We start from the raw sequence: 14,818 nt of genomic DNA, 5'->3' as shown, positions 1-14,818 counted from the left end.
AAAAAGTTCAAAAGTCCATAGAAACGTTCAGCATTGATTGGGTGTGCAGCCCACAGCCCGCCAGCACTAAAAGTGTTAAGAGGTCAAATGGGTGGGGCCATGTGATGCCATGTGAATGATAATAATAGCTTCAATTTATATAGAGCCTTTCGTGAACCCAAGGACGCTTTAAATAAAATCAATGAACAACCAACAAACAAAGCCAGAAACAACCATGTGCCATGATAAGCCTGAGAGAGCGGTCTTTGAAAACCAGCCTTAGAAGAGTCCAGTTTTGGAGCATGGCGAGAACTCTTGGCTTATATAACCACAAACCCAGCATGCAGTGTTGCCACCCCCGCTTCCCACAACACCAGAGGGAGTTCAACAAACCATGTGCAACCCAGATTTGGCAAAAAAAAACAAGGGACTAAATTAATTTCGCTCCTATATGGCACCAAAATGTGGAACGCCCTACCAACAGTCATTAAGACATGCAAATCCCTTGACTCCTTCAAAACCACTCTCAAAGCGCACCTACGGGCGGCTAGAATTCGAAACTGGCCCCCGTAAAATCTGAATCCCCCACCCACCCCTTTTCCCCCCTTTTTACCTCCTCTATGATGATTTCCTGTTTTTGGCTATATAGAAGTGTATTATTTGCATACGTCTCTAAATTAAATGAATTGAACATGGTGGACCCTATTGTAAACAAGTGTAATGCTTTATGGTGTCGTACACAAAACAACAGTTTTGTATTGAGTTGTGCTTGAGATGTACTGTAATTTTCCTAATCGGTAATCTGTTACCCCATTTAGACCTGAGGACGATTCCATACAAATGGTTTCTAAATCATGACTGTAACGGTGGGCTCTCTTTGCGGAGGACTGAATTCTCTTTCAGGAAATAGGGCTAGAAATACCAGGGCTCGAATGTGTATTTCTCAAAGGGTGGGCAATTAGATCTGACTGAGGATTGTTTGCGCGTTTTCCATTGGCGTTTCCCCAGGGCGTCGACCTTCAGTGCGTTTCCCCAGGGTGTCGACCTTCAGTGCGTTTCCCCAGGGTGTCGACCTTCGGTGCCGTGTTCCCTGGAAAGGCATTGGAGAGCAGGCATGATTTCCTCTCGGAATTGGCGTCTGCTTTCCTCCAGGTGTTCCCTGCCAGATCTCTTTCAGAGGGCGGCATTTTCCCATTGCTTCTATGAGTTGTTTGATGTCTTTCCTAATGTCTTCCATTGTTGGGATGGGTGTGCCTCAGTGCCTCAACTTGGAGTTGGGGCACACCCATATGAGAATGACCATAACGGTGGGCTCTCTTTGCTGGAGCTAAGCTGTCACTTGAGCAGCTTCTAAGCTTTCTCAGGGAGGACTGAATTATCCTGCAGGAAAGGGCTAGAAATACAAACAGGTCTCGAACATGTATTTCTCAAAGGGTGGGCGATTAGATCTGACTGAGGCTTCTGGCTCCATACGTTTCTGGGCTCCGTCCTCTTCTGGGTCAGCTAACTTATATTCCACACACAGAGCTCGGCTGCCTCACCCAAGCCCTTATATACAGTACATGTATACCGCTGACCGCCGCCCTGGCGACGTCCGTGTGGCATCACTATCCGCGCTGTCCGTTGTCGAGGTAACAATGACAGTTTTATCAAAATAAACTCTGTTTCTATGTCAGTGGTGGTCAACCTTTTTCATGTCAAGGACCCCCAGAATGATCTGAATTCGGCCACGGACCCCCATGTAAAAATGTGTTGTACCAGGGATAGGAGCAATGTTTGGAACTACAGGCACCCTGCAGCGAGATCAAAGCGTGTCGCTACTCCTCCTACTCCACACACTGGTTTGAACCATCCAGCATGTAGTTTCAGTAGTTGATGTTCAGTAGTTCAGTAGTTTCAGTAGTTGATGTTCAGTCCGTCAGTGGCCTCAGGTCTTGCTGGGTTAATAAACACAACATCCTGCCTCAAGTGATGCCAGATATTTATTCAATTGGGCCATAATCCCTTTTCATCACAGCCCAATTTACAACACGGCTCCTAAAACCCTCTGTAAATCAGACAGGTGACCTTGAGCATTTTGTCCTGCATTCACCACCGAGCTAGCATCACAATATCATTCCCTCTCCTAAACACTCCCCCTTTTACAGCTGTGGGTGCGGCATCAGTTCAGGTGGATCACCGTAATTCACCACGTAAATAAGTAATTTCTTTCTGTACACTTAAAAAAATAAAATAAAGAAATAAAGAAATCATGATGATCATGTGTTATCTTAACTGGAAGAAGAAAGAAATGGATTAATGTATTCCAACAACTTGGTTTTACTGATAACATTGCCGAGCCTTGAGATTCTGACTTGCCAATAGAAAAACACTGATCTAATTGTATGGCCTGTCTTAAGTTTATTTTCCCCTCTATATAATGTAACGTTGTTCACTCTCTCATTGCGACAAACAAGTAGATCAGTTATTTGAATCAGTTATATGGAGAGTAGCCTCGATACCCAGGCTTTCATTTCGTCTGCGCGAAAAATGAAAGCCTGGAGGAACGCATTGGCTGCCTTGGTCTAGAAGTGGGAGTCAACGCTTCCGGGTGGGTGTCGCTCCAAATTATGTGACGTAGCACTTCACTAGGTGGGAGAGGAGTGGCCAGGGCTGACGGACAGATCGGTGAGATCCAATCAGCCCTATAGACTAGAAACTTAACACGTTAGCTCAGGCTATATGGAGAGTGTCAAGTGCAGCACCGACTGGCCCGTCAGCAACGCTTAAAACTATATAAACTATCCATCTGTACACAGAACCAGAGTGTGTCTGTGTGTGCGTTAACCAGGACCCAAGGGAGTGCAGTGCTGAGTGTGATGCTGATTGCATAATGGGCCTCTTCTCAGTAACACCGCGTACAGCCACTCTGTACTCAGCCGAGTACAGCCACTCTGGGGGCAGAGCATCCCGCCCGCCAAAAAACAACAACTCAGAGCTGCTGTCCAGGCCATTAGTGGCAGCTGTGCCTGTTCAATTTGAGGGAGCTTTGTATTGGTGTGGGAAGACGTACGTTTGCGTCAAAAGTGTCAAAGTGTCGGACTCAAAACGTAATGAAAACAATACGAAATGGAAATAATAGGGAAAGTATGTATTGTGTTAGACAGACTACCGGTATGCAACGTTATAAACATGTTATATATACAGTAGGGGTGTAATGATATAGTAACTGCATCGAAAAATCGATTTTAATTTCAAGAATCTAAGTATATTGAAATGAAAACAGCATGTTTGTAACTTTGTATCGTATCGTTTTGCAATGGAAATAATCGATATCGAATCGTTTTGCTGTGCAATTAATCGATTGTATCAACACTACCTTTTGGTGTGTGGTAAAAAAATTCAATGTATTTTAAATAGTTACTGTATCGATTTCAAATCATTGAATCGTATCGTATCGCCATAATGAACCAATATCGTCCATGTATCGTATCGTCAACCACGTATCGTATCACTGTTAAAATGTATCGTTACACCCCTAATATACAGGGTATACAAACTAAAGCCTTTTTGAGACAAAATAACAGCAATCTTATTGCAGTCACTTTTGGGACAATTTAGCAGCATTTCCCCCCAAACCATAATATACAAAACAATCACACCCGTGTGAACTGAGTTATACTGTTATAGTCGTTAGTGCTCAGTGCGAACGGCCCTTTTAGGCTGCTCAACAGTGTGACGCAAATGTGACCCCAATCAGCTGCAGGGGTCAATGGGTCGTACTACAAATAGACGGACGCACAGAAACACTCGGTCACTCATTGGAGCGGTTTGGCACCGCGTGTTTAAAGGTATAGGAGCTCTGTGCATACAGCATACTACATATAGGTCAGTGCAGGAAACACAATGGTTAGTAGTCCTCCACATTTTACACGATTGCACACCATAATATATCCCCAAATCCAACCGTTGGCATGCCATGGAACTGTAACAACGTGAGAGAGACCCCATGGTCTTTCCTCTAGAGTACAATGGATCACAGTGGAAGTTTTGTGTTTGGCCTTTCAGCATAGTTATGTTTTTTTTCTTCAAAGACTCAATCAATCAATTTCACCCACATGGCCAAAATGTCAGCACACAAGCTGATAATCATATAGTCTCATACAGCAGTTAGTCCACTAAGTTGTTCTTGTGAATCACAACTCGCAACGCAAGGCCAGTTTACAGTAACATTATAGGCTCGTCTCTATGCAGACATAATGCAGCAAACTTTATAATCTTCACCAAAAGAACAAAACTAGTCCGGAAGGTACACATTTTTCTAACCAGTTCGTTTGCCCTTCACCAGGCGCCCTGGCTGACCAGGGAGAGGCAGTTTAGAGAACAGGATTACTGCATGGGGAGAACATCCACACAGAAAGGCCCTTTTGCCAACCCCACCTATAGGGTAACTAACTATGGATACTAGAGACCAGCGCGGGTGGCGTATTTAGCCGCGGTTGCCGCGGGTGAACCGCAGTTTAGGGTGGATTTGGGTCAATTCAATATATTATAAATTAATATTGGATAAACCGCGGGTGAAATAATGCGGGAAATAAATTAATGGCATCGATCTATATGCTTATTATAGCTTTTAAAAACGCACAAAATATCGGCGTGCGTGCGTTAGTAGTATTTTAATTTCATCATTTTCCATGATCTGGCACAAATTAGCCGCAGATGAAGTTAGGTCCTGTTGCACAACAACAACAACACAGTGGTCTCCTACAGCCTACAGGCAGCTACGCTAAAGTTACAGGCAGCTAGTGAGTCGGAGAGAAACTTACAACTAAGTAAAACAGAAGGGAGGAATATACGTTTGGCGTGGGACTGGGAGTGATTAAGTTCTTTACCCTGCCGATGACCTGCTGGATAGGCTGTATGAAAATACGTTGCAATATGTGAGAATGTGGAAGGCGGGTTACCATAGAAATGGATAAATACAACCACTATGTGAACTGTCCAGAGAGTGGTGAGTGACATTGTTTATACAAGTAGTATAAATAGATTGGCTATACTGTATACGCTGGGCGCTTCCCTGCGCAGCGGATTGCGGGTGGTGCGGATTAATACATTGGATTAATTAGTAAATTGCGGTCGGATAACGGGCGGAATATAATTATGCACACGCGGAGTTGGGTGACAAAAAAGCTCGGATCTCTAATGGGCATCTGTGCTGACGAGGAGGAGAGAGCACGCCCACAGCGAATCGAACGCAGGACTGTCCGACCTGCGACACCGTGCCCCGCGGGTGGTAGTAATTTATTTATTTACCTGCGGTGGTCGTGAGGAGGCCGGTGGTATTCCGAAGCCCCATGAAGTCAAACTGGTACAGTCTCCAGTACTTCTTGTCTGACGTCTCCACGGAGTTGCGCTTCCATTTGTATATTATCTCATCTCGCGGGTAGCCATCTAGAAACGGATAGTCAGCAAAATGAGGAGGAGAGAGGGGGGGGGTGAGAGGGGGGGTGGGGGAGAAAGTTAGTATTCCAGTGATCTGTAGTCTGTAGAGCCACCAAGGAACTCCCTACGAACGGCATCCCATCATTTTATATGTCGGAATACTTGAAATACTTTCCCATAAGCAAGGCCAAAGCATGCCGAGCTTGCCATGCCATGAGTAGCTCAGCATCAGTGTTGTTTTAGTCACCTGGAATGTTTTAGTGTTAGTCTAGTTTTAGTGCTGTGCGATTTTAGTGGGCAAATCTACAGTTGATTTAGTCGAGTAAAATTAATTTTGGTGGGCCTTGATGGCGTCGTAATGACATATTTTACACTTGCTGAAAATAGCCGATCTACAAGGTCACAACGCGTCGTGCTGCAACGCGTTGTGAGCTTCTAGATCAGAATGCAACCAAGTGTAAAATGACTTATAGTGGATCTCTTGTCCACTAGTCGTTTCATTCTAGTCTCAGTTTTTGTCATCATAGCTTAGTTTTCATTTAGTTTCCATGCCGTTTTCGTCAGTGAAAAAAGGTAGTCGACGAACATTTGTCGTCTTGGTTTTAGTCGACGAAAACAACACTGCTCAGCATGCTGCAAAGCTACTGTAGCGATGGAAGGTTATCACTCCTGTGCCTGTTCTGCGCTTAATGCAGGGCATGCACTTGTAAAGTTTTTGTTCCCAAGGCACACCGAAGTGCAAGTCACCAGTACATTGCAAAAATATATTAACTAATGCCAAATGAAAGACAGATATGCGTATCGAAGTTGTATTGCTGATGGTCAGACGGTTCATGAGCTATGCCTGTTCAAAGTTTGCATTTACAATTGAGTGCTATAGCGCAACCCTTTGTTTTGGCCAATGGTTGTGGGCTTCGCGTCCTCCAACTCTTTTGCGAAAACCGACTGCACGCTTCAGCCAGAACTGCTATTTTTGGCGGAAGGAGAAGGAGAAGACAGACAAGAAAAAACAGACGAACAGAAAAACAATATAGGGACCTTCGGGCTTTGTCCATTAAAGAAAGAAAGAAAGAAAAAGAAAGAAAGAAAGAAAGAAAGAAAGAATAGAGAAATTACCAATACTAAGGAAATAAGCCATTTCATAATAAGGGGCTGCAGTCAGATATGGCTTTTTGGGGATCCTTGACAAAGAAAAGTTTGGTAATAACCCTTCATTTACGGTTTGTTATTTGTACCCATCGGCTATAGCTGTAGTGACAAACGGTTATCTTTGCAAAAAGTTGAACACAACGAGGAAGGAAATTCAGTGATACTCCAGTAATAAGGAACCAGCCAGCAGTCTGCCCTGTTTTGGCTCTGTGGTGGAAAGCTCAGCTAATTATGTAAATTATGTCGTTAGGAGGATAGCCATCTCTAATCAAAGTGAGCCATCGCCAAAGGCCTGCAGAGATGAGAGGTGCCAACATTTTTACCATAATTCAGACTATTTTAAAAGCCCCCCAAAGCATGCTTATAAACTACAGCTATCTGCGGCCTTGGCACTTTTATTTCCCCTGTCTATCCTAAGAGGAAGCGCAGACTGTTGTACACCTGTAAACAAAGTGTATAACGGCAATAGCCTTCTAGAAGCCTGTGTGTGCGTGTGTGCGTGCGTACATCATTATCTATCGAGGATGGCTGAGTGAAATTAAATAATTTGTTCTCCTTTATGTGCTATGTCAGTACGCTTCAGCGGAACCATGGCCATTAATCAGTTTAATCTCAGTTTAGGATGGTACAACACGCAACTTGTTATCTCTGTTGCCATTAACAGACATTTATTTTTCGGCACGCTTTGTTTGTGCCTGTGATATTGTTTAGCTTTTAACAAAGTCGGCTTTTTATTCTATCTTTCTTAGTGTGTTATTGTGTTATTTTAGATGGGAGAGTGGATAGGCAGGAAGCCAAGGGCAGCGCGGGAAAGACATACACAAGACCACACACACTCGCCATTCGCCCATGGTTACACACTCCCAAGGGGGATTGGCTGGTAATTGGGAGACTGTAAACCATGTGTACTGTACATACTTTTCTGTCATGTACTTAAAGGCATATATAGTTCACCCCCAAAATGATTTTTTCCCCCATATCAGTTCCTCACCCCATGGAGACTTGAACCAGCAGTGGTTCCCTATGGAGACACAAAGAGTCTCCTTTGTGTCCCAATAGGGAACCACTGCTGGTCATCACATTATTGGCTTAGAAATTTGACAAAAAGTTTTAAAAAATCACACCTGTGTGAAGTGAGCGGTGCAACTATACACTTCTAGCCTCTCCTATATACTGTACAGGTTTAATGTTTGTTTTTAGTTAAACAAACATTAAAAACGCCATTGACAATGAAGGGAAATGTACGTCATCTTGTCCCTACACAAACATAAAATAAAGAGAGTTTAATGTTTGTTTTCATCATAGCAACATGACTTTTGTTATAGTTACTGTAATGTGGTCTGTATACTGTATTGGAGTGCACTGTGCTCTCTACTGTACTGCCACTTTACTCTGTGCTGTACTCTACTGGCAACTTTAGGTGGTGCAGCTTTCCGTGCTCGGACATACATACACACAGGGACAGACACATGGACACACATAGCTCCGTAATGGAGTGGAGGCACCGCTAAAAATAAATAAATAATTAAAAGCAGATGCGCATAGACATTATAATGATCACAAGGACATTTGTCCTCTGGGCTTTCTGTCAGAAATTATAATTTGATTGCTTGCACCCAAATCCCAGAACCTATCGAGGACCACCTAAACCATGTTTAAGCTACCTAAACGAATGCCTAATGCTAGCCCTACCAAAAACATGCCTAGCATTGACCAAACATGCCTGGCATCAACACTATTTGAAAAATACTTAATAAATTAAATTAAATACGTATTCAGGATTAGACTGAAACGATTATGTGAGGGTATACTGTAGCACAACATTGTGTGGCTCTATAAAGTCCAAACCACACCAAAGGGTCGGGTTGGGACAAAACAGTTTTAAGGTGAACCACACCAATACAACTCATTGAGTTGCAATGACTTTGTGGTCTACCTTAAAAACTGTTTTGACCCAGCCCAACCCTTTGGTGAGGTTTGGGCTTAAGTCTCTGAATAGACAGATGTATGGTTCAATGTCCACACAGCAAGTGTCTCTTGAAAGCCGACGTCCAGAACAACACTTAGCACACCTCACTATTGTGCCACGAAACCTTCACACACACACACACACACACCTGTCAGGTTTCTAATATACTCGTGCTTTGAAGTGTTCCTCTGTATGAAAACCGTTGAAACATCCCTCGTTGAAGATTTAAGAGTGGATCTTAGCCGAGGACATTAGCAGAGCACTCACAGCATTCAATCAATTAATGGCGGAAGGCGTGGGAACAAGGCATATCCTTGTGCAGGGGACTCTATATACGCCCACTAGTACTCCCATGTACAGTACGTTCACACATTTTGACAGGTTTCATTTAGGTGTTACTGTGGCCAGCATGGAGCTCCTGTGCACTGCACATTAACACATAAACGAAACGCACCCGCAATTAATGTTATTATCTCCAGCTGAGTTCACCCGGCAAAATGGTTGCAGCGAAGAGCTCCCATTGCCAGAAAGCCCTACTAGTACTACTGCTGTATTACACCCATGCTTGGTCTTTTCCCACTCCATTCCCCTCAAGTCAAGACATCACTCTATAAGCCATATATGGCTTATAGAGTATCTCCAGAACTGGTGGGTCAAACTGTACAACCGACAAAGGTATTGTCAATCTGTAGGTATGATTCCCTGCATTCATGTACAATAATTAAAAACACAAATTCAAAACTGTGTGAGCCTGTAGATAGGCTATTGACGAAATCTGACGATGAATGCATATTATTTTTGCGGCATGCCAATTAAGAACCGGAATGCAAGGGTCCAGGTCGAAATGGAATGATTACTAGTAAAAAAAAAACCTGATAAGAGTGGATAGGGTGTAAGAGAAGGATGGCATATCAGAAGCACAGGTGTCAGGCCAACTCATTAGCGGATGTCAGATTGATGTACAATGACTTGAGGAGACAATACGGCTTCTCTCCTCTCCTTTCTTCTCCATCTCACAAGCCATCTGCCCGGGCGTATGTGACGTGTCTGCAGCCAACGCGCATTTCCCAAGCACTGGACCTGAAAGACGCTTCTGGCTGATCACTTAGTTAGCTCGCTATATAGCTCCTGCCTCCGAAACCATTTATAGCTATCGGATATTTGATCAAAGAACGATGAGTCACTCTCAGGGACGTCAGACAGGGTACATGATAAATCTGATTTATCACTTAAATGGTTTTGCTGGGGCGGGGAGGGAGGGGCTGGGCTATTTGTATGACCCATCTCGAGAATCTGTATGCCGGAATATTCAGGGTGAGCGACAAAATAGCAGCCAGGAGAATGAGACTCACAGGACACTGCCAAAGACACCAAGAGCTCCCAGCCAGCAAACTGGTGCTGTGGGAACCAACACACGGGCACCGGTCACCAGGAGTCCAGGACGTCCCATACTAACATATGTGGATGTACTCAAGAAAGATGCAGGTGCGCAAAGCACCAAAGAGCTGGTCGGATGTATGGAGAACCGGGATGACTGGAAGCGACGGTGGAGGGCTCGTCCGAGTATGACCTAGAGATCTCCATTCCTTTTGCAAATCGAACGCTGTCTAAATGTTTGCCAACAGAAAAACAAAGTTGCTGTCTGTTGGCTCGCATTGCTCGATCGACTGCCAAGTGGTCAGGTGGACACTTTCAATATTTTCAAGTGGGCTCTGATCCAGAAAAGGTTGAGAACAACTACTGCAACATAGTTTACACAGGAGAAGAGTGACAGTTGTCCACCACCATCTTTCGTGCTGTTGTTGCCTATGTGAGAAATCAAATGTGCTTGCGGTTTGTTCGCCCATTGCGGCTCGTAAAATAAATAAATAGAGGGCATACAAAACAAGCTGTAACATAATAGAAAGCCATTTGTTGCCGACAGCTAAAGAACAGATGGGTTTCCATTATGTTACTGGGCCCTATTTCGAAATGGCATTAAATGTGCTTTACAACGTCTGAATGGGTACTGCACTAGATGTACCATCCTCTGGTCAGTATAATACAGTGGTGGAACTCCCAGTTTTCTATTTAACTCCATTTATTTCCCTAAATGTCGAAATATTAGACCTGCCTGCATGTGACCCACAGAGGTCACATGAATGACCTCCCGTGTCCGCATAGCGCGAAACAGAGTGATGTGCAAATGTACGTACATGCCCTGGACAGCAGTGTTGTTTTTGGCAGCAAAATTCTATTTTAGTTTTATTCACATTTTAGTCACCTAGAATGTCATGCGGTTTTAGTCGATTAAATCTACATTTGTTTTAGTCGACTAAAATGTATGTTGGTGGGTGTTGATGCCATCGTAATGACTGTTTTTACACTTGCTGAAAACAGCCCAATTGTAAAATGGATCTCTTGTCCACTAGTCCCTTTTATTTGTTGACGAAACTGTCAGTATATTTAGTCTTAGTTTTAGTCAACATAGCATAGTTTTCATTTCGTTTCCATTTAGTTTATCAGTGGTTTTCGTCTTAGTTTTAGTCGACAAAGACAACACTGGTACACGCCCTGGACAGGACGCTACGTCGCAGGGAATGACCCCCAATCCAACCCTCGATGCCGAGTGCCAGGCAATGACGGCACTGGGTCCCGTTTTCATGGTCTTTGGCATGACTCGGCCCCGGGGGCTGATTATATCGTCTCTGTCGAGGTGGAAAACTCATTTATGTCCTAAACACTTACTTTTCAGTGGAGATGCGATCCGATAATCGGCCGTATCAGGACGATGTTCACTCCGATCGGTGATTGATTGGCAATTTACCCTATCTGGAGAAACAGATCTTTTACACCATTTAAGTGGTATAAATGTCAATCGGATGTAGAGTATAATATCGTTTTTGTGACAGGCCTAAACATTCACACACAGGAACAAGTATTGACGTAATAACTTTGGAAATATTCAAATTTTCCCCTCACGCACAAGATCGGCGGCATGATCGAGTAGGTCGTTGACGTACGGGAAGAAATAAAACTAAAGACAAAAAGTGAAAATATATTTTATGAGATAAGGATGTTTCTGCCTGACAGCAACGATATCATGGCTGAGCCTGGCTGGGTGTATGACGTTAGTGGTTCACTGGTTTGCACTCAAGATGCTGGAACGTCAAGCTCTACACTTCGACTGAGATGGAATAATGAAAAGGACATTGTGTCAATAATTATGTTGCATCGATGCATTCAATGTCATACCTATACAACCCGTGTCATTTTCAGCTCCCTGAGATGCACACAAAAGCTGTGTGCGCGCGCGCATGCGCACGTGTGTGTGTGTGTGTGTGTGTGTGTGTGTGTGTGTGTGTGTGTGTGTGTGTGTGTGTACGTGCGTGTGTGCGTGCATGTGCCAAAACTCACAGCTGGAGAAGACAAGGGGGCAGGAGTGTTCATCCATTGGGAAATTATGGAGCTGCAGCTGGCATTCTGCATTTATGGTCATCCTGGAAATACATGGGAGAGAGAGGAGAGAGAGGAGAGAGAGGAGAGAGAGAGAGAGAGAGAGAGAGAGAGAGAGAGAGAGAGAGAGAGAGAGGAGAGAAGAGAGAGATACGTGATAAAAAGCAATCTCAGATGTGTTCAAAGGCGTCCCCAGAGCGTCAGAGGCCTTGGTCCCCCACACTCTTTGGAACACACAGAGAGAGAGAGATCACGCTTTTTCTCTTATGCTTCTGTACTTTGTCGCTGCCTGCTGGAAAACACATACATACAGTACAGTATGTCCGAAACCGTTTCTTTTTCCACTTTTTCCATTTACACCCGAGGCCGATTCTACAAAATGTAAGTCTTCTAAATCCTGCCAGTTTTCAGAAAAACCTCTGTTTCTATGTCAGTGGTGCTCAACCTTTTTCTTGTCAAGGACCCCCAGAATTATCTGCATTTGACCACCGACCCCCATCTGAAAATATGTGTTCCCTCCACAAGCAAAGATATGAGTTAAAAACGTCTGCTGTGAAAGCATTATATTCAAAGATTTGCGCCACATTTTCACGTTTTTTTCAAAAATAGCACACCTACAAGCTCGTAGCATGGCACTCAGTGCCACGCTATGAGCTTGTAGATAGCTACAAGCTAAAGCAGAACATAATGCTTAATTAACACCAAAAGGGGTTCCCGTCCAAAATGGGTTAATTGTTATTATTTCAAACATTTGAACACCTGATCGGCCGATTCTATACAAATACCTTCTAAACCAGTAGTTCTCAAACATTGTCTTGTCAAGGACACCCTCCGTGAAGAATGGCCGCGGACCCCCATCTCAAAATGTTTTGTGCCAGGGACCCCCAGAACACAAGATCATTTGTGTCATTTAAAATCTGCTATTTTTGAATAGTCAACAACACTAAAATCTAAAAGGAAAGCTATTTTTGCTACTTTTTTGTGACACTTGTAGCACATTGAAATATGCAATAATAATAATAATAATAATAATTCCCTCTCCAGAGCAACATTAGTGACTTCCTCCTGGGGGATCTCGAGACGTTCCAAGGCCAGTGAGTCGATGTAATCCCTCCATCTTCAACTGATTGTGAACCAGGGGCCACCACCCTGACTTCGAATCAACCTGGGGACCACTATTGTGTTGGGTGGGGAACTGGGGATATGGGCTAAGATTAGTGCTTTTGTAAGTTAACACTTGCTACGCATCCCGTGTGTATACATCCCGCTGTTTTCTCAACCGTTGACTACTACTGGTAAAATGTCCTAATAATAATGACTCAACCAGAAATATGGGAGATAGAAGGTTTCTGCCCCCGACAGGGTTGGTATTGGAAGACGGAAGGCGAGCTTGGGGACAGATGGCCAGATATGCACACTCGGGATGCTTTGTTGACGCATGACGACAGAGCTGTTTTATCATGGCAGTGACCTGATGTCTTTTTGTGTGGACTGTATTAACTCCTGGGTGAGGGAGACACGGACTCAACGGTTCTAAAAATATAAATAGCTGAGCAGGGTGAAGCCACCGGTGCATATGATGGAGTCTGAGTCATGAGGAAAACCCCATGACAGAATGGGACGTATATCGTTTCATGTGCTATAGCAGTGGCTCTCAAGGCCCAGTTACGTGCAGACATGCAGAGTGCATGTGAGAGGGGCAGGGGCTGAAATCCCGTGAGAGGGCACTTTTGGACAAAAATAGCGAACATACCGTAGCAGATCTACAAGCTCTCAGCACGGCGCGTTGAGAGCTTGTAGATCTGCAGCTATATATGTTCGGGGCGCAACCCAGCACTCCTTAGCTAGTGGAGATGAGATGTGTGTACGACATGGATTTCTAAACAAATTTGCTCAACGCAAAATACTGTGTTCAAGTTCAGGAGACTTCGGAGAAAAAAAAAGCAATTCTCCTGAATGCTGCCTTCCGGGCATGGCATGGAAAGGAGTGGCATTTGCATTCTTTCTTGCCCCATGGTAAATGCTGCATTCGTGGCCTGGAAAGGGCAGTTGTTTTACAGACGGGTAAAAGGGCAGGGGCCGAAGCCCCCTTTGATGTCTATGTTTGCACGTCCCTGCATGTCAAGGCCCATTATTCATTCAGCATTTAAGCCACGGACCACTATTTGAGGAGATTTTGCATAAAACCTAGAGCATTATTTTATTGTCATTGTATAAGATTTCGCCCACAATTATACATGCTGTATAGAGCGCAGCAGTCCCGCCCCCTTTCAGAAAAGCGAGTGGCCCAGGAAATGAAACCCCAATGCATTTTTCCATCGGCACTTCGAATATAATTTATTTAAAGACGGTTACGCCGCGTACAAAGCCAATTCGGATCATGACAAATCATGACAATGAACACAATGTTTTGGGACGATCAAATCATTAGAAAGAAGAAAATAAAGGCAGGAGACAACACTATTTGTTTTGTTTTTCGTCTTATAAATTATTTGATCGTCCCAAAACATTGTGTTCATTGTCATGATTTGTCATGATCCGAATTGGCTTTGTCCGCGGGGTAACCGTCTTTAAATAAATTATATTCGAAGTGCCGATGGAAAAATGCATTGGAGTTTCATTTCCTGGGCCACTCGCTTTTCTGAAAGGGGGCGGGACTGCTGCGCTCTATTGACGTGGTACCTAGATATAGGATTAGGAAAATTTGAGATTAGGAAATTTGTCAAAAAGACAATTATTTTACATGCTCTAATTGTGTAGACTTCTTCTAAATGAAGTAGCCTAATGCAGGTATTTAACAATAAATGAACTCTAGAGAGCGTAAAATGAAACAATTTAATTTTACACTCTCAAGAGTTATATCTA

General features: G+C 43.7%; 2 protein-coding genes across 2 annotated transcripts in view; one reads left to right on the top strand and one right to left on the bottom strand.

Moving 5' to 3' along the window:
• The window catches only part of LOC308311614 (metalloreductase STEAP3-like), a 351,330-nt gene that overhangs the window by 233,784 nt on the left and 102,728 nt on the right, over positions 1–14,818 (top strand). The gene's annotated exons all lie outside the window — the stretch shown is intronic.
• LOC308311616 (gamma-aminobutyric acid receptor subunit gamma-3-like) overlaps positions 1–14,818 on the bottom strand; it is a 136,981-nt gene that overhangs the window by 43,322 nt on the left and 78,841 nt on the right. The window contains exons 6-7 of the mRNA XM_080758370.1: positions 11,915–11,997; positions 5,272–5,409 (exon numbers count right to left, since the gene is read on the bottom strand). Of these exons, the coding sequence (XP_080614496.1) occupies positions 5,272–5,409; positions 11,915–11,997 (221 nt within the window). The remainder of the gene's footprint in view (positions 1–5,271; positions 5,410–11,914; positions 11,998–14,818) is intronic.

This window comes from Protomyctophum bolini (genome assembly GCF_963924005.1).
Source record: "Protomyctophum bolini genome assembly, chromosome: 24".
In the NCBI taxonomy this organism is placed as follows: Eukaryota; Metazoa; Chordata; class Actinopteri; order Myctophiformes; family Myctophidae; genus Protomyctophum; species Protomyctophum bolini.
This window is presented reverse-complemented; position numbering and strand designations above follow the sequence as displayed.